At 50.9% G+C, this 25,948-nt stretch overlaps 2 protein-coding genes across 15 annotated transcripts in view; one reads left to right on the top strand and one right to left on the bottom strand.

The window, feature by feature from the left end:
* The window catches only part of SIPA1L3 (signal induced proliferation associated 1 like 3), a 308,825-nt gene extending 294,679 nt beyond the window's left edge, over positions 1-14,146 (top strand). For 11 of the 13 annotated variants that reach the window (XM_077132021.1, XM_077132020.1, XM_077132019.1 and 8 more), the window contains 4 exons: positions 1,267-1,410; positions 8,532-8,667; positions 10,563-10,644; positions 11,984-14,146. In XM_077132021.1, coding sequence (XP_076988136.1) covers positions 1,267-1,410; positions 8,532-8,667; positions 10,563-10,644; positions 11,984-12,127 — 506 coding nt within the window. In that variant the 3' untranslated portion in view covers positions 12,128-14,146. Of the gene's footprint in view, positions 1-1,266; positions 1,411-3,744; positions 3,982-8,531; positions 8,668-10,562; positions 10,645-11,983 lie in introns of those variants that run through there. The other 2 variants (XM_077132031.1, XR_013163484.1) reach the window with 2 other exon arrangements.
* A 2,865-nt stretch (positions 14,147-17,011) lies between these two features.
* Positions 17,012-25,709, bottom strand: DPF1 (double PHD fingers 1). Of its 2 annotated transcripts, XM_077133620.1 has the most exons (11): positions 25,618-25,709; positions 24,100-24,260; positions 23,917-24,024; positions 22,564-22,691; positions 22,209-22,298; positions 21,753-21,831; positions 21,425-21,556; positions 20,277-20,396; positions 19,112-19,224; positions 18,329-18,410; positions 17,012-18,172 (listed from the first exon to the last, which is right to left on the bottom strand). In XM_077133620.1, the coding sequence occupies exons 1-11, from the start codon at positions 25,644-25,646 to the stop codon at positions 18,102-18,104; spliced, it is 1,113 nt and encodes a 370-aa protein (XP_076989735.1). In that variant the 5' UTR covers positions 25,647-25,709; the 3' UTR covers positions 17,012-18,101. The 2 variants fall into 2 exon arrangements, with proteins under 2 accessions (XP_076989735.1, XP_076989734.1); XM_077133619.1 differs by having other exon boundaries at positions 23,917-24,260.
* Positions 25,710-25,948: the final 239 nt, after the last annotated feature.

The raw sequence follows: 25,948 nt of genomic DNA, 5'->3' as shown, positions 1-25,948 counted from the left end.
CACTCACTGTCCAGAAGACGTGAGATGTGCCCAGAGCCTACTCAACTTGGGCTGACAGAGGAAGTGCCTGGCCACACAGACAAGACAAGGGTCAGTTCACCATCAAGCTTGGCCTGCCCCAGCTGAGTTACCTCAGACCTTTCCTGATCTCTCTGTGCTTCGCTGTCCTGCCTCTTAGGGGGCTGTGAAGAGTTGATGAACCTGGCTCAGGGCCTAAGCCAGGCACGTGGGGCTCAGCTAGGACAATGAACGTGACTGCTGGCACAGAGCTTGCACTGTCACTGCCAACTCCCTGAAGCCTCAAGGGCCTCCTCTCCTCAGTGCTCATACCTGGCCCCACAAGGCCTCTCCTCACCCTGCCACAGTGATCCTGCCAAATCCAGCACTGCCCATACACTGACAACCCAAATTTATAATCCTTTTCCCCACTCTAGACTCTGGTAGCCAGTTCCCATCGGCTGTCACCTGAGAACATAGAATGCCATTTCCCACTTCACGCCTCCAGAAACAAACTTCTGATCCTCCCAACTTCCCGTATGGCCTTCACCATCTCAGTTACTAGCAACTCCATCATGCTATGCTTAGGCCCAAAACTTTGACTGCATCCTGCACCCTTCTTTTTGACTCACACCCACATATGTCCTTTAGGAAATCCTGTTGGCTCCAGCTATAAAATAGCTCTAGAATCTGCCCACAGTTCCCCTGCCACCCCCATCCATGGTCCTGTCCACTGTCATCTCCCACCTCCCTGGTCTCCCTGCTCACAGTCTGTCACCACACACAGCCAAAGGGATCCCGTGAACCCTCCTGTGCTCAGAGGCCTCCAGTGATTCCATGTCCCTTAGCATAAAAGCCAGGGTCCTCATTGTGACCCGTAAGGCCCCACACATCCACCACTGTCATCTCTGTGCCCTCAGCCCCACTCCTCCCACCTACATTTACTGTTCCAGCCACACTGGCCTCCTCACTGTTTTAAACATACAGGCACATTCCTACCTCAGGCTTTTGTACTGGTTCCATCTGCCTAGAATGTCTTCCCTGGTGTTCCCTTGGCTCATCCCCTCCCTGCCTCAGAGCTCTGATCAGATGTCATCCCTGCAAGGCCTTCCCTGGCACTTGGGTAAAATTGGACCCACATGAACATCTGACCCTCCCATTCCCTTGCCCTGCTGTACGTCCCTGCTGCCATCTTCTAAACAATGTAATTAGTTTGTCTTTCCCATATTGTCATTTTCAATCATTTCCCTGTCTCAACTCTCTCTCCAGCTGCCATCTCAGCCTCAGAGCTCTCACTGGCTGATGGGCGGGACCGGCCACTACGGCGCCTTGACCCCGGAATGATGCCTCTGCCCGACACAGCTGCTGGACTCGAGTGGTCCAGCCTGGTCAATGCTGCCAAGGCATACGAAGGTAGGCACCTCCCACCCCACCAGGTTCCCCACCCATCCCCTTCTCTGTTCTGGGAGGATTAACAGAAACCTTTGGGACCTTGAAGGGGGCACGCTCAGGTGCCAGAATCTAGGGGAGTAGGGGTAGAGTCCTCTCCTGTTACTTGTCACTGTGCAACCATGGACATGTATCTTCATGTCCCCCTTACCTCGTCAAAGAGTAGAGGCAGCAGTTGTGCTTGCTGCATGGAGCTACAGTGAGGATTGTGTGAAATGCTGTGTGGGAAGCATGTCAGGCATAGAATAAGCACTCCACAAATGGCATTTTATATTACTAGTATAGTGTGCAGTGTGCTTATTCAGATTTGCTTTGGCTGCATGTGGTAGAAAGTCCAAATGACAATGGCTTAATCATACAAGATTTTATGCAGGTAAAAAGTTTTGAGGCGGGCAGTTTGTGACTGATATGGGACTTCCACAAATTCATCAAGGCCCAGGCTCCTTCCAGCCCTCTGCTCTGCCAACTGCAGGGGTCTTCAGAGTCCTGGGTGGCTGCTAGAGCTCTGGCCATTAGTCTAGACCCAGCCAGTAGGAGAGAAAATAACATACCGCTTCTCTTTAAGGATGCTTCCTGAAGCCTCACATTCCTTCTTGCCTTAATCACATGGCCACAGCTTACCTGTCAGGGAGGCTGGTAAATGAGGCTATGTGCCCAGCTCAGCTTTGGGGGCTGTTGTTGAGGTAAAAGGAAAAGAAGTTATGAGGAATAGCTAGCAACCTCAGCTGCTTCTTTCACATGTTACCTTAGGCAAATGGCATCATCTGTTTCCTCATCTGTAAAATGGGACTTAGTGATCTAGACAGACCTGAGCATATTCTTCTGGCTCATTTTTTCCCCATCTTTCTGGCTATGCTTTCGCTGACCCCTTCTCCAGGAAGCCCTCCTTGATACCCCCCCCTAGTCTGGATCAAGCACCTCCTCTGAGCTCCCACAGCCCATATGCCTCTGCCTATTTTTCCCCCATTCCAGTTCCAACCTCCTGCCCATGCCTCCCCCATCCCAGCTGTGACACCCTGCCTGTGCCTCCCCTATCCTGGCCCTGACCACTCTGCCTGGGTCTCCCCATCCTCACCCAGATCACTCTGGGGTGTCACTGTCTGGTGTTGGATCTATGGATCTGTCACCCCACAGGTCTGAAGGACAGGACCCAGGGCTGTCTTGGTCACCAGTAGGTGGGTGCCCAGACAGGCTCTCTCACAGAGCAAGATCCATTAGACCAGACCCATATAGTGCACATGCTTCCTATTTCCAGGTTTTAGCTAGCCCACATCTGGAAGGTAGCCTGGGAAGAAGCTCCTCCCTTATTTCTTTCCATTCCGAACCCTGTCCTACAGCTTCCCCTGACCATAAGACGAAGGCAGTCAAGCTTCTGGGCAAGGGCAAGGTAGGGAAGAACCATGGTCTGAGAATGCCAGGTCCAGCCTCAGTTTACCCCACATTCTTACCCTTTGAAACCATTGGGAAATGGTTGCCCAGCCAGTGGCCCTATACTACAGATACATTTGACCATATGGAAGCCTCACAAGCTCAGTGTGGAAGAGCATTGCTCCATGGCGCTTCCTGGAGGAAGTGACTATGCAGCCACAGTCTATCTGAGAGCAGACATTACTGAGCATCTTCCCTGAGCTAGCACTTTATCACTTTATAGACATCATCTCTTCTGATCTCCTGTCTGAGGGGAGTATTATGATTCCCATTTATAGATGAGGAAACTGAAGCTCAGGTGCCACAAAATTGCCTGACCAAGGGCACCTGGGGCTGGGATTCAAACCCAAGCCTGAACAACCCTCCAGCAAAATAGTCATAGTAAATAATTTATAGAAAAGATGGTTCTCATACTTCTAAAAATATTGCTCACCCCCTCTCATAAAAAGATAAATGCCGGGTGAAAATCACTGATATAAAATCACTGCAAAGCCTGAGTTTGTCAATACTGTGGAGTGGGGTGGTGGGGAGGAGTCCCCTCGTGCACTGCAGGTGGGCATGTAGGTTGGGTACAGGCCCCCCTTGGAGGGCAGCTGGGTGGTAACTGCTACCACATTTTAAATTGCACATGCCCTTGGACCCAACATTTCAAATTTTGGGGTTATGTCATGGTGGGGAAGGCCTTTCCTCTAAGCATGACTCAGTAGACCATGGTCACTTGGCCCAATTCCAGCCTGGCATGAACTTGGGTAGACCTTTCCTCAGGCTGACCTGCTTCTCCAGAGGGCTGGGGTGGGGTGGGGGAAGCAAGGCTATTTTCTGTAAAAATGAGGTTCCAATATATTTATATTTATTGATTTAATGAAACAGATGCTTCCAGACCCAAGGACTTCGCGTCCCGCCTACATGTCACTGGAGGTTTCAGGCCAAAAATCCCTGGGCTCTGTGCCTTTGGAAGGGAGCAAAGAAATGGAGGCCATTGGAGTGCCTGAAAGGGAGGTCCACCCGACTTGCTGAGGCAAGAGGGAACAGGAGGGAGTTTAAAAGGAAAGTGGTGCCCACTCCTGGTTTGAATCCCCACCTTGCCATTGAAGAGCTGTTGGAGGAGTGAGTAAACCCCTCATTGCCTCAGCTTGCTCATCTGAAAAATCAGATAGTAATATCCTGGCCCTCAGGGTTGTTGTGAGCATAAATGAATTTGCATAGATCTAAAGCACTTCAGAATAAGTGTGGACTGCTACTACTATTCACTCATCCATTGTGCCTATGTGTCCCAGAGGGCATTTGGGTTATCAGCCTCAGATTTGAAAGCCAAAAGAGGGTATGAGAGCTCTCAGTAGTGGCCCCTCCAGATTTCTTCAGGGTTCCTCACAACACCAACACTGAGAGCCCTAAAGGAGTGTCACAGCAGGCCTTCTCTGCATCTCTGCATTCCTCATAAGTGGTAGGCAGGATCTGCCCAGTGGCCTCAGGCTCTTTATTTGATGTGGGACCAAAAAGAGTGAGGGCCTGTCCTAGGAGGAAGGCAGGAAGGAGTTGCCAGGCAGCTGGGTCATCAGCTCCTCTCACCCCCAGGACCACTGGTTCTGGGCCAGTGGGGAGCAGATGGGGTCTCCAGGCCTCTCCTAGAGACCCCAGTGCCGTCAACAGCCACAGTATCATCTGTGGAAGGCAGGATTGTCCCACCAATGTACCCAGTGTGGCCCAGACAAGGACCCCCTAGCCGTGGGTCTTTCAGACCCCAAAGTGCCCCAGAAAAGCGGTGTGCTCTGTGTGGCCACATCGTGAGAACACTTAGAGAGCCCAGTCAATAGCCCTGGTTCTCCTCCCTGGCCACACATCACAGTCACCGAGGGAGCTTTGTCCTCCTTCATAAAACTAAAAATGAGCCTCAGAAACAACACAGAAGGTTACTTCCGGGGGGTTGTATGGCAGTGCACCAGAAAGGCCTGTAAGGAAACACACCAACACTATAGTGTGAAAAGGGAAAAGGAACTGGCAGAGGAAGTCTGGGTGGTCCTCAGCTTTATCATGTGGGTTAGTTTACGTAGTGAAAATATATGTCAAATGAAATAGAAAGATGTCTGGAATTTGCTTTAAAATATTATAGGAAAAAAAAAAGTATGGGTCCATAACCTGTGGCACCAGAAAGTAAGGAAGGATTCAAAACAAAGACCTCAGAAGGCTGGGGGCATGCCAAAGGGCACAGGAGCTGGAAGAGCTCCTGGGGCCAAAGTGAGAACAATTTGAGCAACAAAGTAAATAATGATAGCACTGGATTATCACCCGAAGAATAAAACGAGCATCTATGAATCCATACTCATCTAAGTCAGTCACTGAATAAATTTAAAAATAGTGGTGAAACAATGCTACTCCTTACCCCCAATTCCAGTGAATAAATCTGAAAGGAGTAAGGGAAATAGGAAATCATCATGAGAATAACATAGTAGTAATTGTTGCAAGCAAGATACTCTGATGAATGCTAAAGAGTGGGGAGATTTTAAATAGCAGCAAGGGGTTTACATAGCCTCGCAGTACCTACCCCAAAATGTTCATTATTGTGGTGGTCCATAAATTTTTTGATACTTGTCCCTGCGGGAGCTGAAGCTTAATTCCTCTGTCCTTAAGGGTGGTTTGGACTCACACTGAGAAAGACAAGTCTCTGCTGTTCTTCCCCCAAATCCATGGAAATATCAGACAAAACCAATTTGACATTCTATTTGTCAGTTCTATTTGTTAGAACCCATTCTAACAAAATACCTGACCAGGACTCTTCAAAAGTGTTAAGGTCATGAAATATGAGGGAAAACTGAGGAACTGTTATAGATTGGGAGAGCCTAAGAAGATGTAGCAGCTAAATACAATGTGTGATCCTAAATTAGACATAAGTAGAAAAGCTGGTGAAAACCATATCAAGTCTGTAGTTTAGTTAATAGTTTTGTGTCAAGGTTAATTTAGTTTTGATGATACCATGGTTGTGTAAGATGTTAACATTAGAGGAAGCTGGCTGAAGGGCCTTTGTGAATTCTCTGAATTACCTTTGTAACTCTTCTAAATCTAAAGTCATTTCAAAATAAAAAGGTTTTTTTTTTATTGACCAAACAGAACAGCATATAAACATGAACATTCTTAACATATGAACATTCCATACTTGGTGTACAATCATTGGCTCACAATATCATCACATAGTTGTATATTCATCACCATGATCATTTCTTACAACACTTACATCACTCCAGAAAAAGAAATAAAAAGAAAAAAGAAAGAACTCATACATACCATACCCCTTCCCCCCTCCCTCTCATTGACCACTATTATTTCCATCTACCCAATATATTTTAATCTTTGATCCCCCTATTTTTTTATACCCCTTACCCCTCCCTTTCATTGATCACTTGTATTTCAATCTACTCATTTTATTTTGACATTTGTTCCCCCTATTATTTATTTATTTTTAATCCATATTTTTTTACTCATCTGTCCATACCGTAGATAAAAGGAGCATCAGACACAAGGTTTTCACAATCACACAGTCACATTGCGAAAAAATAAGTACATGCCAGATAAGACCTGAAACCCAAAGGCACCAGTCTCTCCAAGAACATCAACTAGTTGCATCCCTCTACCCCATAATGTCAAAACACCTTTCCAACATGAAACAGTTAGAACAGTCATTGTCCAGATATCCCTAAAGATTAATTAGGAAAAGAATCAAATGAGAGGGAGGAATTGTACCAGAGAATATAGGATCTAACAAATGATTGTAACTACTGAATCATTATATTGGTATTTCTTGTTAGTCTCTAGTATATAAGAACAGTTAGAAGGAAATACTGAAATTGTGGAACTGTAACCCATATCATACTTTGATATTTGCTCCATAATTACTTGTTAAACTATACTTTGAAATTGTTCCCTTTTCTGCATATATCTTATATTTCACAATAAAAAAGGTTATTTAAAAAATAGGGAGGGGGCGGGCCACGGTGGCTCAGCAAGCAGAGTTCTCATCCGCCATGCCAGAGTCCTGAGTTCGATTCCCGGAGCCTGCCCATGCAAAAAATAAATAAATAAAATTTAAAAAATAGGGAGGATGGAAGGGGGATTCCAAAGGGACACAAGGACATTTGGGGAGAGGTAGATCCATCAGTTAAACCTCAATAAGCTGTTTATAAAAAGTAAGGGAAGGTCAATGCAACAGTGGCTCAGTGGCACAGTTCTCACCTGCCATGCCAGAGTCCTGAGTTCGATTTCCGGAGCCTGCCCATGCAAAAAAAAAAAAAAAAAAAAAGGAAAGGAAAGATAAAAACTAAAAGTAATAAAAGCAAGGAGCATTCAGAGGAGGAAACCAGAATGGCTGTATGTTGATAGTTGTTGAAGCTGGTGATGGTTTCATGAGAATTCGCAATCCTGTTTGCCTTCTTTGCCTGTGTTGTTGAAATTGTTCGTATTAAAACATTTTCAAAGAAGTTAAATATCAAATCCAAGGTAGAAAAGGATATCTTCAAGAGGATTGGGGAAATTTTGAAGATGACTCTATATCAGATCATGATTTTGTATAAATGTTAAATTTCTTGAGCATAATTATTGTGATTATGTAGGAGAATGGCCTTATTTTGGGGAGATGTGAAGTATATGAAGGTAAAATACTGTGATCTTGGCAACTTCCTTTCAAATGGCCAGGGGAAAAAAACATAGATGAGGTGGGGAGAGAGAGAGAGAAGATAAATGTGAAAAGTGGTAGCTCTGAGAAGAGGGTATTTGGGCTTTTACTGTGCTGTTCTATAAGCACAGAAATGTAAAAAGTTGGATCCTGGGTCTCATCCTCCCAGACATCCCGCACCCCGCGACCCACCCGCATGCGCACAGCCCCGCCCCGCTCCTTGCTGCTTCACTCCCAGCATGGACTCACTGATCTGCCCTGTTGTATCTCGTGGCCGCCCGTGTCCTATTGTCTGGCTGTCCCATGGCTTACTGAACCGGCCAGTACAGAAAGATAACCTAACAGTCACGTTAAAAACAGCTACCTCAGGCCCTCCCCCATTTGCCCCAGATGGAGTCGTAAGGTGGGACCCAGGAATCACCATTTTAACTGACAACCCCATGTGATTTTTTTTCTCTCTTTTAGTGTACCTGATAGACCCTCCCTCCCTCCCTCTCTTTTTTATTTTTTATTCTTAAAAATACAAACATACTCAAAAGTAGAGTGAATAATGAATCCCTGTGTACAGAATACCCAATTTCAATTCCTTCTGCCTTGGAGCCATTTTTTTTTTCATACCATTTACTTGTTAATGAAACCAGGTCATCTAGGCTAAGATGTGTCTCATCTCAAATTTGCATGCTGACTACCTCATACTGTCATCTAACCTGTTTTTCCATCTTATATAAACTGGTCATCAGATCTAAAGACTTGTTCAGGTTAGGTTTGGGTGGTCTGTTTACTTGGTTTGTTTTTTTTTTTTTTTTGGTAAGAATCCATCCTAAGTGCCTATGTATTCCGACGAATATGTGATTATTATTCCGACGAAAATGGTATGGAGGATTGGGGGAAGAGTAATCAGCTGGGGGCAAGGGGTGAGGAGGAGCGGAGCACCTGGCCAGCCTGGCCCGGAGAACAAGGAGAGCTCAGCCTGTCTCTTCTCTCTCCGTGGCAGTACAAAGAGCTGTCTCGCTCTTCTCTCTAAACGACCCAGCCCTGAGCCCGGACATCCCACCGGCACACAGCCCTGTGCACAACCACCTGAGCCTGGAGAGGGGGCCCTCAACCCCCAGGACCACCCCTACCATGAGGTGAGGTTTCCAGGGGACAACCTGGGCCACTGGCAGCTCCTACAGGCTCTCTCTCACATGCTGGGGACTCACAGGGCTCCTGGTTCAGTGGAGATGACACTTTGATCAATACGTAATTATTTCACTTCAAACTTTGAAAAAGCCACTAAATGGTGCCTCCTCCGTCCTGTCCCTCAGCCTCTTCCCCGTCTCTACCTTCAAACTCCCTTCTATCTTTGTCTCCCCTACATATTCCTAAATTATGTAAACCTTCACCTAATATTTATTTTTGACCCTTCCCTAACAGCCCTATGCTGGGAACCTAGTGATATATGCACTGCCCTAGTCCACCCCTCACGAGGCTTCCTGCAGGGCAGGCTTGGGGGTGGGGAGCGGCGGTCATCTCACACTTAGTACAACATATTTGATTGCACAGATTTGAACAAAAAAATTCTTAAGAGGGAGAGATGATGTAAATAGCACACTCTGCATGTACATGGATTGAAGTAGTGCACTTCACACTCAGATACACACCTCAGTACTGGGTTGTTCACACTGTGCTTTATGGGCAATTTCAGCAATTTCCCAGAGTGATTTGGACTCTCCTGTTTTTTTTTTGTCTCACACACTGACTTTAGAACCTAACTCCCATCAGAGATGTGGTCCCACTGTAATTATACAAGGAACTAGGCGGTTGCAAATTTGGTGGCTGTAGTAAGGGTAGCAACAAGGAGGAAGCTGGGAGCTCCTGCAGGCCCTTTGCCCCAAACTGGTGACCTCCTCCCATTTGCCCCCACCTCCATCTGCAGCTGTAGATCCTAAGGTTCAAGAGTATGGAGGGAGGAAAGAGCTGGGAAAGGTGGGAATGCTAAGCCCTCTCTCCTGCTGCTCAGACAGCCTGCCTCTCTGCTCATCTCCTGCAGCCTCTCACCCTCTCTGCCTCTCCACCTAATACGTGTGACCCACCATGTCCATGGAGCCTTCTTCCTCAGCAGAAGGGGCTACCCGTTATCCTCTGTAGGGAATAAGCAGGCTCGAGGCTGGGAGGATCAGCATAGAAGAGGAGCATAGGCTATGGGACCTGGGTTCAGATCTCAGCAGCAGCCCTCAGCTGAGCAGTATCCCCTGTCTGAACCTGGGTTCCCTCTGTACAGGGGGTAATGATCCTGGTGACCTCATGGACCATGGAGATAGGGGAACCCCTTGAGGTTGAAGGGTTGATGCTAGTGGAAGCCCATCCCAGGGCTTGATGCAAAGTAGGTTCTCAGTGCTGAACCAACTATTGCCATCATCATCGCTGGTCGTGTCCATGACCAATGTTCATTTGTCCACTTACTTGCCTCCAGTGCCCAGAACAGTGCCTGGGAAGTGCTCAGTAGATGCTATGGAGCAAAATCTTTGCGTTGTGCCGTATGAGGTGGTCACACACAGAAAAAGCTTGTCCTCTTAAGTCACACCAAACCTATTCTCTGGCGAAATGCATACTTTAGGGTAGGCACACAGCCCCAAGGGATATTTAGAAGGCAATATCCAGAATTGTTCATTATATTCACCTCTGGGGTTGGCAGTACAAAATTGGACCCAGCCCGTCTGTCCGTCAACAGAAGGGTTATGAAAATTGCAGGACTCCCACTAAGTGGGATATTCTGCAGCCAATGAAAATAATAACAAATCTATAGATTTACTGACACACAAAAAAAGTCCAATAACTTAAGTAGAAAACAAAAGCAAGGCCCCCATGACCCATCCATGGAAGTGCCCTCTCACCACTGCACCACAGTCAGAGGCCCTTGGTAGCAAGAAAAGGACCTCAGGGACAAAAGGAGCCTGTACCCCATGTACCTCAAAACTGTGGGCCAAGAGGCTTCCTGGGGCCTAGAAGACCTCAGGAGTGACCCCATCATCTGTCTTTCCAGTGAGGAGCCACCCTTGGATCTAACAGGCAAAGTGTACCAGCTGGAGGTGATGCTGAAACAGCTGCACACCGACCTCCAGAAGGTAAGGCCTCCAGGCAGCTATTGCCCACAGGACATGCCTCCCAGTTCTACTTCCCAGACACTCAGGGCCAGGGAGACAGAAGCAAATGGCCAAGGCCACACAGCACCTGTCCCTACCCCTCTCCTTCTGTTCTAGGGGAACCTGCCCAGCCTTGAAGGTAGTCATGAGTAAAGATGAACAAGAGATAATACCGAAGGTTGCTAAGCACAGGGTGACTCAAACATTCTCCAAGGAAGGCATGAATTGGCCCACCCTTTTTGGAGGATAGCTGGGCCATATTTATCAAAACTTTAAATGTGTGCCTTGTTGACCCAGCAGTTAAACTTCTGAGAATTTGTCCTACAGAATTTCAAGCCTGGGTACAAAAATATCCATGAACAAGGATGTTCACCGCTGCACTGTTGGCAGTACAAAATTGGACCCAGCCCGTCTGTCCGTCAACAGAAGGGTTATGAAAATTGCAGGACTCCCACTAAGTGGGATATTCTGCAGCCAATGAAAATAATAACAAATCTATAGATTTACTGACACACAAAAAAAGTCCAATAACTTAAGTAGAAAACAAAAGCAAGCTACAGAACTGTTTCATAGATCATCATCATGCTTAAAAAAAAAAAAAATGTTAAACCACCATGGGTCCAGAGGGATATTTAGAAGGCAATATCCAGAATTGTTCATTATATTCACCTCTGGGGTTGGGGAGAGTGAGGAGAAGTCAGGGCCGGGGAGATTTTTACTCATTGCTCTATATACTTTTGGGTAAAAGGTGACAGAGTGTAAAGTGTAAGTCCTCAAGCACACGAGCCACAGGTGCCTGGGTTCAAATCCCTTCCCCACAGCTTAATGCTGTGTGACCTTGGACAAATGACTGCCTCAAGATGTCACATTATACTGGAAGGGCATCTCAGGAGAGGTGGTACAGCCTGGTCAGGAAGCCCCACATTCGGCTCCCCTTTCACGGTGAGAAGTTTGGTGTCCTCTGCCAGGAAGACAGGGATGACGGCAGACCCTTTGTCATGGTAGAATGAGGTAATTATAACATAGTGACGTTTGCCAACGGATTACTTCATTTCAGGCTGTGTTCTGAGAGTTTTAGTACAGGTCCTCAGGGAAACCCCTCAACCACCTAGAAAGTAGGTCCTATTATCATCCCCTTTTAGAGGGAGGGAAAGGGACCTAGGAGAGTGAAGTGACTTGCCCGAGGTTCCTCAGCTGTCAAGAAGCAGAGCTGGGGTTTGAACCCTGGCAGCTGAGCTTCTGCATGGGGCTCGGCCATGCTGGATGCTCCCAGGAGCACCTCCATCCCCCTGCCTGACCCCCGGTCCCCCGCCCCACGCAGGAGAAGCAGGACAAGGTGGTGCTGCAGTCAGAGGTGGCTAGCCTGCGGCAGAACAACCAGCGGCTGCAGGAGGAGTCGCAGGCCGCCAGCGAGCAGCTGCGCAAGTTCGCCGAGATCTTCTGCAGGGAGAAGAAGGAACTCTGAGGTGGGCAGCCCCAGCCTGCGCTCCTTTCCTGCAAGCAGACTCTGTGAGTCTCGGCCCCATCTGCCCCCACGGCCCTCCCATGGACTCTGCACCTCGGGATGGAAGTGGGACCAAAGGCCTCAGCCAGGCTAGGAGCCAAGGGCTGGGCATGTTCTCAGGCCTCCTTCCCACTGCCCATCTGCCTGCCCCCATCTAGCCTCTTCCTAGGAGCAAGCCATCAGAAGCCACAGGAAAGGGAAGAGGGAGGGCAGGACTCCCAGTCTCCCGGTTCACAAAGCGGGTTTCCTCAGCACGTGCAACAGAGTTTTGACTTGTGGGGCCAAGCCCCCTGCATGAAAAATTACAGTGTGAAATGGGCCCATTCTTACCCCCATACCCTAGAGGTGAGAGGCTGGGAGGAAACAGATTAGAAAAAGGCCATTGCTTGCTTCAAGTTTGGAATTTCCAAGAAGCATGTATGTCCTCCTCTCTCACCCCCCTTCTTCCAAAAAGCCACCAGGAGCACTTTCTTTGAGCTAATGTTATTTTCTTGGCAGTTCCAGGAAGGAGAGAGGGAACCCCAGATCCAGAAAGCCAGTGTTCTTGGGGAGAGGAACTCTCTTTGTACAATTAGGACATTTATAAAGTCTTTTTCTGTCAGCTGCTCTAGCGCCCCACGGGCTCCAGCTCCTGCCACCACCCAAGCTCTGCTCCTGGGTAGAGCCGCTCTGGCCCTTGGCCCTCTCTCCTCCTCTTCCCTGTGCCCCAGCACGCTCCAGCCCTGACCACGCAGCCACATAACCACATAACCACAGTCCCTGCCCTCAGGCCAAGAGGCTTTATGGAGCCCTGAGGACAGGGCTGGAAGAAAATAGCCTTCATCTTCTCGTCTGTTTTTTTGTTTCCTCTGCAAGTCCCCCAGCCCATCTTGCAGGCCCCACTGTGGCCGAGGCCTTGGACACCCCCACTGTGCTCCCCAGAGAGTGTTTTGGTGTGCAAAATCTACAAGGCGCTGATTCTCCAAAGGCAATAAGGGGCAGCTTGCCAGGCAGCCAAGCCAGTGTGGTACTACACTGTTCATCCAGGAAGCAGTTTTTTTTTCTTCCTTCTTTAAAAACAAAATATATATATATATATTTATTTTTTCATGTAGAGTTGCGCCAGAACAAGTATGTATGGCCACAGTCTGTGGATTGCCGTACCTCAGACTGAGGGTCAAGGCATGTTCCCATAGGCTGGGGGGACAAAGTTGGGACAGGCAGGCAGGGTTCCCTACTGGGAGGCACCAGGCAGGGAGGCGGCAGCGGGCAGGCCTGGCTTTTAGAGCGACACACTGTGGGCTGGAAGGCCTTATCCAGAGACCCCACCGCCCAGCCTCCCCTTTGGGGCCACACACCTCAGGGAAGTGGGTTTCTGGGGACTGCACAGGACACAGGCATCCAGGAGGTGCCCGAGGGTGGATGAGGAGAAGAGGGCACTCATGTCTCCCTATGATCAACCCCTGCCCCTCCCCACCAGCAGCACTGCAGAACCCTCCCCCCAACTCACTCTGAGATGGGGGGCTCTTGAGGCGGGGCCTGCCTGGCAGTGGTCCTCAGCCCTGGCCAACTACTGTGATGTCTCTGCCCCTCTTCCCTCACCCCCTTTTCTGGGGGAGTCTCCAGTCCCCAACCCCTTTCCTCAGATCCCAACCTGGAGTTTTTTTCTTTTTTTAACTTGTCTCCTCTCCTCATATCTTCAGATCATTCGAATCATATTGGGGACCTAATCATGTACATTGACAAGTGTAAATTATGATTTTTGGTTTTGTTTTCTGTTAGTTTTTAAGGATCTCTGCAAAACAAATCTATTTAATTTGAGGTTGGTATTCTATCTGATGGCCGAAGAGAGTAGCAGGCTTTTTTCATATGTTGATTTTATTTCATTTGGATATTACTTTGTTATTTTGTCTTTTTTTTTCTTCCCTGTCTTGAGATTTTCTGGCATGTTTCTGAAAGTTTCAAAGGAAATAAATGTTTCATAGAAATGGCTTGTGTGTTCGTAGCTGGGCAGCTGCCTAGTCACTGGCAGTATTGGGGGTCCTCAGTGCCCCCCCCCCGCCTCCTTATCCTAAACACCTGTCACCCTCCCACCCCCCCACGCACCCGCGTGCGCACACACACACTCACTCACTCACTCACTCCCTCGCTCCTCCCTAGAAACCAGGAAACACCAGCCTTGCAAACTGCTTTTCCTTGGAACCTAAATGACAGAAACTCAATACTCCACATGAAAGATATCCTTAAATAAAAAAGTGTGAGATTTTACCTCAGAAGTCATTCACTAGAGGCCTGAAAATCAGACTAGGTCTACAGAGTTGTGTGTGTGTTTTAGAATTAGTGTTTAACTTCTGAAAATCTGCAGATTGTACAGAAAGAAAGCGAGATTTCCAGCCTGGTAGAGCTGGAGACTCTGGGTTCCCATCCTTTGCAGCAGCGCTCCAAGGGACCTCTTCCTCCTAGGCCTGGTCCCTGGCACAAACTCTCCACTTGCCTAGGCTACACCCTCCCCAGCACCTGGCTCATCTGCCTCCCCTTCCAGGACTCTGCTTGTTGCATTTGCATCCTGATTCTGCCCATACTGGAGGAAGCACTTCACGGGCCTCCCCACACTTTTGCCCATTTCAGGAGCTGAGAGCACAAGGTGGCTCAGAAAGACACACACACACACACACTGGTGACCTTGACTCATGCCTTCTTCTGGGGGCTCTCCTGCTGGGGAGGGGTCTTAAGAAGACACACACACACACACACACACACTGGTGACCTTGAGTCATGCCTTCTTCTGGGGGCTCTCCTGCTGGGGAGGGGTCTTAAGACACACACACACACACACACACACACACACACACTGGTGACCTTGAGTCATGCCTTCTTCTGGGGGCTCTCCTGCTGGGGAGGGGTCTTAAGAAGACAGACACACACACACACACACACACTGGTGACCTTGAGTCATGCCTTCTTCTGGGGGCTCTCCTGCTGGGGAGGGGTCTTAAGACACACACACACACACACACACACACACACACACACACACACACACTGGTGACCTTGAGTCATGCCTTCTTCTGGGGGCTCTCCTGCTGGGGAGGGGTCTTAAACTCCCGGCCCCACATCTGCACATGGCCTGGTGAATACTGCATTCGAGCCTAAGAATCAGAATCATACCGATTCCCCAAATCAGGAAATTCCACATGCTAATCCCAACACCTGGCCTCTTAGGGGAAGTCAAGATCTGGCTCCTTGTGGATAGACAGGGGTAATAACTCAACCTCTTTGCACAGGAATGGCCAGTTTGCGGGATCTTTCTGCCCCTGCCCACACACACATATTCAGTGTATCACTGAGCTAAAACCTGATGCTTCTCTGGCTCAGACACTGCCCCGCCCCTCAAAAAAGAAGTATTTTTCCAAAAGGGATAGGTATTGCATCCAAAACAGGATGTGTCCTGAATTTTGCAGACACCCTCCCTGTCTACTGTCTCTTCCCTTACTGAGGCCTTGTCCTTAATCCCTTGCTGTACAGCCCTCCCCTCACCAGCACCCCCAAGGAGGAAGAAGAGGGGAGAAAAACTGTGAAACAAACTGTCCTTCCCTCCTCTCCTGGCAGCTGTGAAGTACAACAGCACCTTCCAGCACCAACTCTCACTTGCAGGCTAGGCCTGGCCTCACCTCAACTGCATCCTGTTTTGTCCCTGCCCCACCTTGCCCCAGTTTCTGACCTTCTCTGCCTCATCCCTCTCACTCCCCCACAGGTGCCCTCCTGCCCACCCCCCAGCTTCTCCCCTCAGCCTCCCACCCCATCTCTGGCCCCCTCCTCACCCAGACTGTCAGAATCCCTTTCAGACCTTTGGATCCCTCCAGATTTCTGTTGTTCCCTAAATTCTGTGTGTCCATCTCTCCCCTAAAGTCCATATTTCCTCATTTTTCTGAATCTTTGACTGTCCCTGGATCTTAACTCTTTATATCTCCATCCCCACTTCTCTCTCTTCTTATTTGTTTCTGGTTCTCTGGCTTCCCTTACCACATTGCTCTTTTCTGTTTCTCTCTAACCACACTTGTCTCTCCTGATCTCTCTCTCCAAATCCCTGTTGACTTCCTCCCTATCTCTCCCTACTGCTTGTTGTTTATTTATTATTACTGTTATTTTCTCTCCCTCACTAATTCCCCATCCCTCTTGTCCTCTCCTCTCTCTTCCCCATAATTTCTGTGCCTCTCCTTGTCTTCTCTCTCCAGATCTTTCTTTCCTCCTCTGCTCTTTTCTGATTCTCTGCACAAATTCATGGCTTTAAAATATATCTCTCTCCCCACCTCTCTTGTGTCTTAGTTCTTCACCCTTCACCCCATCCCACCCAGATCTCTGTCTCCTGATCTCCCTGTGTCTGCATATTTCCTCCTTCGCTCTCCTGACATCTTTCTCTCATTTGCCCCTCCCCCCCCACTCTTCCCCCCACATCTGACATAGGGAACCCCAGATGATGTCGGAGCCTGGGATGAGCTGCTCCTGCCACCCCGATTCCCCACCCTAACTCTGGGAATGGCTGGGGCTGTCTTCATCTTTCCTTCCCTTCCCCCAGTCTCCAGCTCCTCACCTCCCTCCACCCTGCTTCTCACTGCAGCTGCAGCAGCCCGTTGCCAGGGTAACCACAGCTGGCTGGGCGGGAGCCCCCTCCACCCCATCCCCCTTCTCCTTTTCGGCTGAGCGAGGAGGCGCTGGGAGGAGGAGCTGGGACAAAGCCTGGGAAAGGCAGGGCAGGGGGAGGGAGGGGCTGGCTCCAGCTGTTGCTTCTCCCCCAATGGGGCCCCCAGCCTCCCCTTCTCCATGGGGCCCCAAACCAGCCTGGAGAAAGAGGCAGTTATAGGGCAGAGGGGTCAGGCCCAGTTTAATACATAGAACAAGTTAATTCACAGCAGAGGCAGGCAATAAAGGAGACTCGTTTACAAGGGGGGCAGCCTGGGATTGGGGAAGAACCCCCAACCCACCACCTCCCCCACTTGCAGTCTCAATTTCCCTTTTTTTAAACCCAAACAACAAACACACACAACCACAAGAAACAACCACGCCCCCTCGCCTTCTCCAAAATGGCAAGCGAGGGTGGCAGGGGGCACCCCGGCCTGGCCGGGTTGGGAAGGGGGGGCAGAGGAAGGACAATGAGTCCATTGCAGAGTCTGTGCTTCTCATTCCAGCAGGCGCTGGGCAGGGGCCCACCTGGCCCCACTGGCCGCCACCTGCCAACCCTGGCAGGCACGGGAGTGGGCACAGGGGCAGGGGGGATTTGGGGGGCTCTCAGGGGATAGGGCAAGAATGGAGTTCAAAACCATGGTTCACATCATGCAGTATCCACGGTGGGCACCGAGAAGGGGGAGGGAGGGAGCACCACACCCACCTGCCCTGGGCACACAGGAGGAAAAGTGCCCAGCTTGGGCAGGGAGGTGGGGATGGAGGTGGGACAGCTGCAACTCCAGAAACTGGGAGCTGGGGGTGGGGCGGCCAGGCAGGAAGTTGGCAGAGACTGGTGCCCAGTGGGTGCTCTTGGCAGTGCCCCTCCACCCAGCCAGGCCTTATAGGACTCTTTGTATATATTAATTTCTTTTTTTTTTTTTTTTAACTTTTTGTCTTTTTCTTTAGAAAAAGGCTCTGTCCATGACCCTGGCTGGCATCCACCCCCTGTGCCCGCCCAGAGGCGGGGTATGGCTTTAAGGGGAGCAGAAGTCCTGGTGCCCATTTGCCAAGGCAAGGGGAGGGAGGAAAGAAGCAGGAGGAGCCCTGCTGGGCCCACCAACCCACAGGGTGAACATTCCACTTGCACAGAGGGGAGCTGTGCCCAGCCCCCTGCTAGGCTTCACTCCTCCCCCTCCCACTGTGGGGCATTAGAGGATGGGGGAGAAGGGAGCGGGACTCAGAGAGGCAGGTGGGCAAGCACCACCCCAGAGGTCCAGGCGAGCCAGAGCCAGGCCTAGGTGAGGGTAATGTAGGCGGAGGCCTTCTCTTTCAGGTGCCGAAGACAAAGGTGACAACTCCAGCTCCCTGTGGAGGTGGCCACAGAACAGGGAGTTAGGCCTAGGTTTGGGGTGGGGGTGGGGGCTTCCCCAGATCCCTCCCATCTAGAGAACACAGACTTTGGCAGCAGGAAGACAACTTTCCATGCCCTCCCACCCCTGTCATGCCCACCTCTTCTCTCACCTTCCGGGGGCTCCGCCATGGGGGGACTCAGGCAGTACATGTGGTAACCCCGATCGCAGTCGTCACAAAACAGCAACTGGTCCTGGGGGGTGAGACCCGCCCAGCTGGCACCCTGGGGGTACGGGCACCAGAAACCGGGGTGGGGGGCTGGGGCAGGGGCTCAGTCAGAGGGGCTGGGGGAGGTGGTCCCTTCCAAGAGAATGGGCTTTGGGAAGGTCTTTGCATTTATGGATTCATTGTAAAACCCTGCTTGGACAAGCAAAAACACTCCCTGAGAACTGTCAATTTGGCGTTGACAGGAGGTGGAGCATGGTTCAGGATTCGAACCTGGGTTTCCTGCATGGAAGGTGAACATTCTACCACTGAAGCATCTGTGCACCCTCAATTTACAATTTGTAGTCTGAGTTTGATAAGATTCTGTGCACACTTAAAATGACACTAGGGTTATTAGTAATACCAAGTCTAGAAGCAGCTGGCCTGGGTTCAAATCCCAGCTGCTCTATTTCGCTAGCTGGTGACTGCGGGCAGGAAGTGAGGCAGGAAGTTTTCCCTCTCTGAGCTCAGTTACCCCTTTGTGTGTGGCTGGGAGGCTGAGAGAGATGAGGAGTTTAGTGCTCAGTGCTCATTCAGTTAAAGACACCAGCAGTGACAGTAAGACATGTTACTAGCGTCCACCAGAGAGGGCCTCCGGGAAAAGGATTTAGGCTGGATTGGCAAAGGCAGGGGCAGCAGGCTGGGAGGCCTGTGGGGGGCATGCCCTGGGGGAGGCAGGTAGGCACTCACGTCGTTCTCCGAGGTGCCACACAAGCTGCAGGACTTGCATTCAATGCACTGCCAGCGGTAGGTCCGCACAGCTGCCGTCATGTTCACCGTGAATTGTAAACATGAGGGGTGTCCTGGGGGCCAAGGGGGCAGGGACATGGTTAGGGAGGGGCACTGTACTCCTAGTGAGCACTGAACCCTGGAGGAGAAATGGCTCAGCCCCCACCCCTGGCTCGTGAGGCCTGGATGAGCTTTTTGGGCCACAGCCTGACCCACAAGGCCACGGCCATGCCACTCACAGTACCAGCAACCATACTGCAGCCAGCAGCACTTGCGGCCACCACAGTCTCCTACCCAGACACCATGGCAACCACACTCAGCTCCCCAGAATACCATGGCAACTGCATTTTATTACCCACAGTGCTGTGGCAACCCTACTCTACCACCCCAAATACCGTGGCAACCACATTTTGTCAGCCACAGGGCCAAGGTAGCCACATTCCATTACCCACAACAGAATGGCAAATAGATTCTGTTAACCACAGTACCATGGCAACCATGTTCTCCCAGCCACAATGCCATGGCAACCACCTTCCATGACGGGTCCCCCACACCTTGGTTCCATGCAGCCAAAGCCACCCTACAAATGAATTGTTCCTGCCAGCACTGTGCAGTGCCATTCCATGAGTCACCCCACTGACCCAGGGCAGAAACACCCAGAGCCCACTGCCCACAGTGCCTTAACAACTGCATTCCATGATACCCAATTGCCATGACAACCAATTCATTACCCACCACACTGAGGCAACCACAACCACCCACAATTCCACCAGGGGGAACCACAGACTTCTAAGCACAGTTCTCCGGCAAGCACGCTCTGTTCCCCACACTGCCCATACAGCAGCAACCCACTCCCCACAATAGGTTGGCAATCATCTTTCACCGTTCCTGAGGCTGTGACAGGCACCTCCCACTTCCCACAGTACCATGACAATCATATGCCAGTGCCCATGACACCTTGACACCCCCAATCCATTCCCAAAACCTCTTGGACCCCACTCAGTTTCCAACAATACCTCAGCAATCATGTCAGCTCCACTGGCTCTGGTTATCCACAGTCCTTATTGCCCACTCTCCCCTCCCTCTATCCCAGCCCCCAAAAACCTCAAGTGGGGGGAGGCATCACCTGATCTCCCACAGTCAGCACAAGAGATGAGGTCCTCAGGACACCCTGTCTTCTTGGAGCCACCCAAACAGAAGTCACAGTAGCCATTGGGGATGACAGTGCCATCAGGCGCCTTCTTGGCTGAAAGATAGCAGGCCGGGGTTGGCATGACGGAGCACTCACCTAAAGGTTGCTGCAGAAGTAGGGGCAGAGGTAGGCATTCCTACCTGTGTGTTTCCTCTGTGCCTCGGGGACCCAGGCCAATTCTTTGTAAAACTCTGGGGGTAGGGAGGGACAGAGAGAGGGGCTCTCACCATAGGCAAGCTCCACCCTACCCCCAGCCTCAGCCCCAGGGCCAACCCCTTGGTCCAGGCATAGAGAAGGTGGGAAGAGAGAGTAGCAACCCCGAGCTGTGGCCAGGAACAAAAGAGAGTTTGGAAGGGGGGCAAATAATTCCTAACAGGGCCCCCCCAACTATTTGAGAAGAACTGGTGTTCCCTCTTTCTTAGGTAAACACCTGGCAAATACAGCTAAGAGACCCCACCTCCCTCCTCATACACACCTATGCAAGACAGCCACCCCCATCTAAGCCCAAATTCCATCAAAACTCTGTAGATACCAGTGACCAAGATTTGGTATGAAAAGAGACATTTGGAAGGAAAACTCTGAACTCTGAATTGATGTGTGGTAGGAGTGGGATGCACTCACCCTCTCTCTCTAAAAGATGGGTGGAAGGCAAGGTCTCCACTGGCTGAGGCCCCTCCCTCCCCCATCTCTCAGCTGTCAGAATTGGCATAGGATTGGCAGGGGCAGACACCAAGGGCTGTCAGGCCACAGACCCTATCCTTTGGTCAAAGCTCAGCAGAAGAGGGGAGAAAGGGAGGCAGGGAGGAAGGGGAGTCATCTATCACCCCCTCCCCAAGCTCTTATTGAAACAATAAATCAGACCCAGAAATATTATGCCCGGCCGGGAGCACGGGAGAGATGGTTGGTTGCCATGGCAACCCCAGAGCCAGCATCCCCACAGTCAGTGGGGGGAGGGGACCACTGAGCTGGAGATTTTCCAGAAATGTCTTACATGCCGTTGCCCCCCCCAACTCTGCATCCCAGCTTCTCAGCCCCCACTCCCAGGCCCCTTTCACCATCCCCCACCTGGCCTGCCTGCTCACGTTTATGGTTGTTTTTCCGGTGGAAGGGCAGGGCGTGGCGTTCAGCATTCTCCTCCCCCTCCTCCTCAGCCAGGTGGGTGTGGGTGTAGTGGTAGCTGAGTCCCGGCCGGTTCTTATACCTTTTCCCACAGACTGGAGAGTGGGGAGGGCTGGTCAGCCCCTCCCAACCCATGCCACCTCCACCCTGACCTCCAGAATCACACCTCCACCCTCTGCCAGAGGCCGGAGCATCCCCCAACCCAGGTACAGAACAGGAGGGAGGGAGAGGAGGGCGAGTTCTCTGGGACATCTCCCCTCTCTCTCTATCCCCCGCTTCAGAAGGACTCACTATCACAGACATACGGCTTGTCTCGGTCCTCCAGGGAAGCGGTGTCCTGGCGTTTCCGGAGACCCCCGATGCCATATGCCTAAGGGTAAAGTCAGGAGTGAAAGGCCAAGAAAGGGAGGGAACTGAAAGAGTTTTTATCATTTGTCAAATTGCAGGTCTGCTGCTTCCTAGCAACAGGGCATGGAGCAGCACCCTTCACCTCTCCTGTCTCCTCATCTGTAGCACAGGTGTGAAGATCATTCTAACCCACTATGTAATCTCTGGTTTACAAATGGCTTAATATATCTGAGCCCCAGTTTTTCCATTTGCAAAATGGGTATAAAATCGCCAACCCTTAGAGCTGCTCTGGGGACTAAATGAGGTCCAAGTGGAGGGTAGGGACTAACCATTGCACATGCTCAATAAATAGGAGCTGTTATCAAGGAGAGGGTGATGGAAGAAGCATTGGGGTGATACCTTTCCTTTGGCCCTGTTCTTCCTCCTGGGAATGTCATCTTCCAAGTCTTCCACCTCGAGCTCATGTGGAAACTCCAGCAGCTGCTGTTTCTGGGTACCAGGAGGAGAAAGACTGGGGTCAAGAAAGCAGTGGGGGACACTGTCCTGCTTTGGGGGGGCTCTGCAGCAGAGCCAGAGCATGGAGTTAGGAGGGCAAGTCAGGAGGTCTTCCAAAAAGGTCTGGGAGGATAGAGACTTGGGGTGTCCCTAGGGAGCCAAGGGAGGTTTCAGAGCATGACTTTGGGAGTGGTGGCAGATTGAGCAGCAGGGGTGGGAGGAGATCCTGCCACTGGAGCACCCCTGGGTGTCATCATACCTGACAGTCCATAATGGTCTCCTCCTCCTTCAGTTCAATCTTCTTCTCCCCTGTCTCCGCACACAGTAGAGCTTCAAGGACAGGCCCTTCTGGAAGGCCACCCTCCTTTTTCAGGGGCGCCTCACAGTCTGGGGACAGGGCCATAGGGGGGTCAAGTGGAGAAGTCAACCCTGGAGGACTCACATTGCACATGGCAGCAGGGAGCATGCTCTTTGTGGGAGGGAGGGAAGAGGCTTTCCCACACTCAACCAGCAACAGAAGCAGGGATTCAGCCACTCATCCTGGGAATGATGCCCAGACCCTGGGGAAGAGACAACCAACCAGACCTTCACACACACTCAAACACCCATGAGGAAATACACTCAAACTGGATACAGGGGAACATTCACAGGGGAGATACAGATCATCTGAGGTGGTTGGACTCACAAAGAGAGAGGTCTATACCTGAACCCTCAGATCCACCCAGATGCTTGGGAAAGATAGACCCAGACCCTTGGATATACCTGTCCACACATGGGAGACACATTCAGACCCTTGGAGACACTCTGAGACACCCAGAGATACTGTCCAACCCTCAGCTACACCCAGACCCATAGAGGGACACAACCAGTCCCTAGCATACACCTGGACAAGGGAAGAGAAATAGCCAGCACTCTGATATCCCTGGACACATTCAAGAAATGATAAGGCCAAATGCTCTGACAGACAAGACACACAGGCAGAAATACACCTTGTACTCCAGATACTAATGGGAAGAGATTCTCCCAGACACCCCAATATACCTAGACACACTCAGGAAGAGAAATGGATATGGATATTCTGATAGCCCAGACTCACACAAGGAGAAATAAAGCTTCTACTACACCTGAAAAGAGACGCCAACACTGATGGACTCTGCTACAAATGGAGAGTTACAACCGGCATTCTGACACACTCCAATATATCCAAGAGGTAATACAGACACCCCACCACATCAGGACACACCCAGGGAGATGGATAGTCCATCACACATAGGTACCTACCAGAAGAGATAGGGCCAGGCATCGGATACATCCCGGCTCACAAGGGAAGGGAGACAGGTCAGAAACTTAATAGACCTAGACACAGCGTAATAGAGACCACTGTGCCCTTAAATACACCAAGGCCCACTTAGGAGGAGATACAAGCAGAAGCTCAGACACTCAGGGAAAACTGTAGAATCTCTGGAATATGCCCAGACACACTTGGACAAAACACACAGCCCACCAGTCACTAGAAGGGACACAAAGCCAGAGGATCAGACACACACTGAGATCAACACACACTTAGCCTACACTAGGGGCCCCAGCAGGCACAAGGCACTGCTCCACCCACCAATTTTGTACTCGCAGGGCCGGAGTCTGGGGTCCTCAAGGATATTGAGTCTCCGTTTCTTCCTCCAGCAGCGGGCAGGGTACGTGTAGATCTGTCCCGGGGCCAGACCTGGAGTGAGGAGGGAGGTAAGAATGCGGCCAAGAAGCTGCGGCCCCGCCCCACCCCTGCCCACCCGGCGGGTACCAGGCCCGCGGTGGGTTTTCTCCATCCAGATGTAGCAGTTGTTCTGGGCCACGCCGGTCTGCGAATCAAGGAAGGGCAGGCGCAGGCTGCGCTCAGCGCACAGGCGGGCGTTGTAGCTGCGGCAGTGCTCGATGGCCTCTCGGTAAAAGTCCTCGCCTAGGCTGCGGGGCGGGTGAGCGGGCGGGCAGCTGTCAGCAAGGGTAGGTGCGCTTGGTCACGCAGCACCCCTCCTCCAGCCCGGCCTTCCCAGAGTCAGGGATGGGTGGACCCATCCCTCCTATTTCACCTCTTCCCTCTTTGCCAGTCCTGGACCCTCAGTGGAGGGAGCAGACAGAACCAAGGGGTCAAGGGTTCCCCAATATGGGACTCAAGAAGGCCTCCAACTAAGAAGTAGATGCACACAATACAGAAACATACAAAAACACACCAGGACCCATCCAAAGATAACACAGATAAATCACACATAGACACACAGGATTCACACACAAAGACACATCCCAAGACTCACAAAGGAGAAACAGACAAATCTCACACATATACTGAAAAACACAAATATCCCGTCAAATACTGTTGAAAGAGATAGATCACACATATATCCATGCACAAACACACATCACATATCCAAAGATGCACAATACAAACAAATCACCCATTCAGAAATCACATAAGAACACACAACATGGAAACACCCATCACAACACACACACACACATGCACTCCAGAACACACACAGATACACAAATGTCAAAAAGACAACAGTAGAAAGAAACCAACCACATATGCACTTACACATATATCCAAAGACATAGCACAAACAAATCACACGGAATCATATACAGACATATAATACAAAGAAATCACACAGATTCACACAGGGTACACACACACACATTCAAAAAGACACACAACATAGAAACCAACATCTCAAATACCACATATCCAAACACACAAAGATACATACATATATATTAACACAGAAACAAACTACCCATCTTCACACAAAACTCTACAACACAAATACACATATGCCTACTTATCCAAAAACAGAGAACAGAGACAAATCCTGCATAGTTCCTAAGAACATGTGTACATGCTCAAAGACCCAAATATCAAAAGATAGTGCAAAATAAAATAAATCACACACATATTAAACACACACACGCAAATAAGTCACACACACTGCATTCCAAGACAAAGGTAGTGTGGACTTCAGTCGAGTTTACTAAGGCCCCCACCCCCCGGGCCATTTCACCTTCTCCCGGACCCCTGCTGGGTAGGGATGATGAACCCCTTCCCCAACGAAGACCCCGAGGATCCCCAACCCTCCACCCCGCCAGGAGCGGCGCCTAGGACACCTTCTTGCCGGAGGCATACAGTCACACACGCACCCCCGCGCAGCCCCGCACCCAGTGACAGCCCCCTAGACACCACAGCGGCCCCACCCCCGGCCGCCACACATACACACCCGCCCGCGCAGACCCGCCCGCGCGCCCTCCCCCCTCCCCCGGCCCGCACCACCTCAGGGGGCCGGGGATGACTGTGGCCATCTTGCTCCCCGGGTCCTGCCCCCAGCAGGTCCCCGCCGGGTCGGTCCTCCCAGCGCTCGGGCGGGCGCCGAGGCAGCCCATCCATTCATTCCCGGGGGCGGGAGGACGGGGGCCCCAACCAATCACCGCGGCGGGGCGGGCCGGCCCGGGCCATGCTGGGAGTGGTAGTCCCGGGCCTGGGGGCCCCGCGGACCCGGCGGCCTCAAGGGAGGGGGCGAAGCGCAGGGGGCCCGCGAGGCGGGGCCCGAGGGAGCGCCCACCGTCCCTCACACACGCTCACTCGCCCCACATCCTAGACGTAC

Source organism: Tamandua tetradactyla, chromosome 16, assembly GCF_023851605.1.
Source record: "Tamandua tetradactyla isolate mTamTet1 chromosome 16, mTamTet1.pri, whole genome shotgun sequence".
NCBI lineage: Eukaryota > Metazoa > Chordata > Mammalia > Pilosa > Myrmecophagidae > Tamandua > Tamandua tetradactyla.
Note: the sequence above shows the minus strand (reverse complement) of the source record. Positions and strands in the feature narration are given on the sequence as shown.

Excerpts from the sequence above, each read along its gene's own strand:
- DPF1 (XM_077133619.1), bottom strand. The coding sequence starts at position 25,646 with ATGGCCACAGTCATCCCCGGCCCCCTGAG. Across the intron at positions 24,261-25,617 it reads GTCATCCCCGGCCCCCTGAG|CCTAGGCGAGGACTTTTACC; the intron begins GTGGTGCGGGCC and ends CCCGCCCCGCAG. Across the intron at positions 21,832-22,208 it reads AGAACAGGGCCAAAGGAAAG|GCATATGGCATCGGGGGTCT; the intron begins GTATCACCCCAA and ends CTTTACCCTTAG.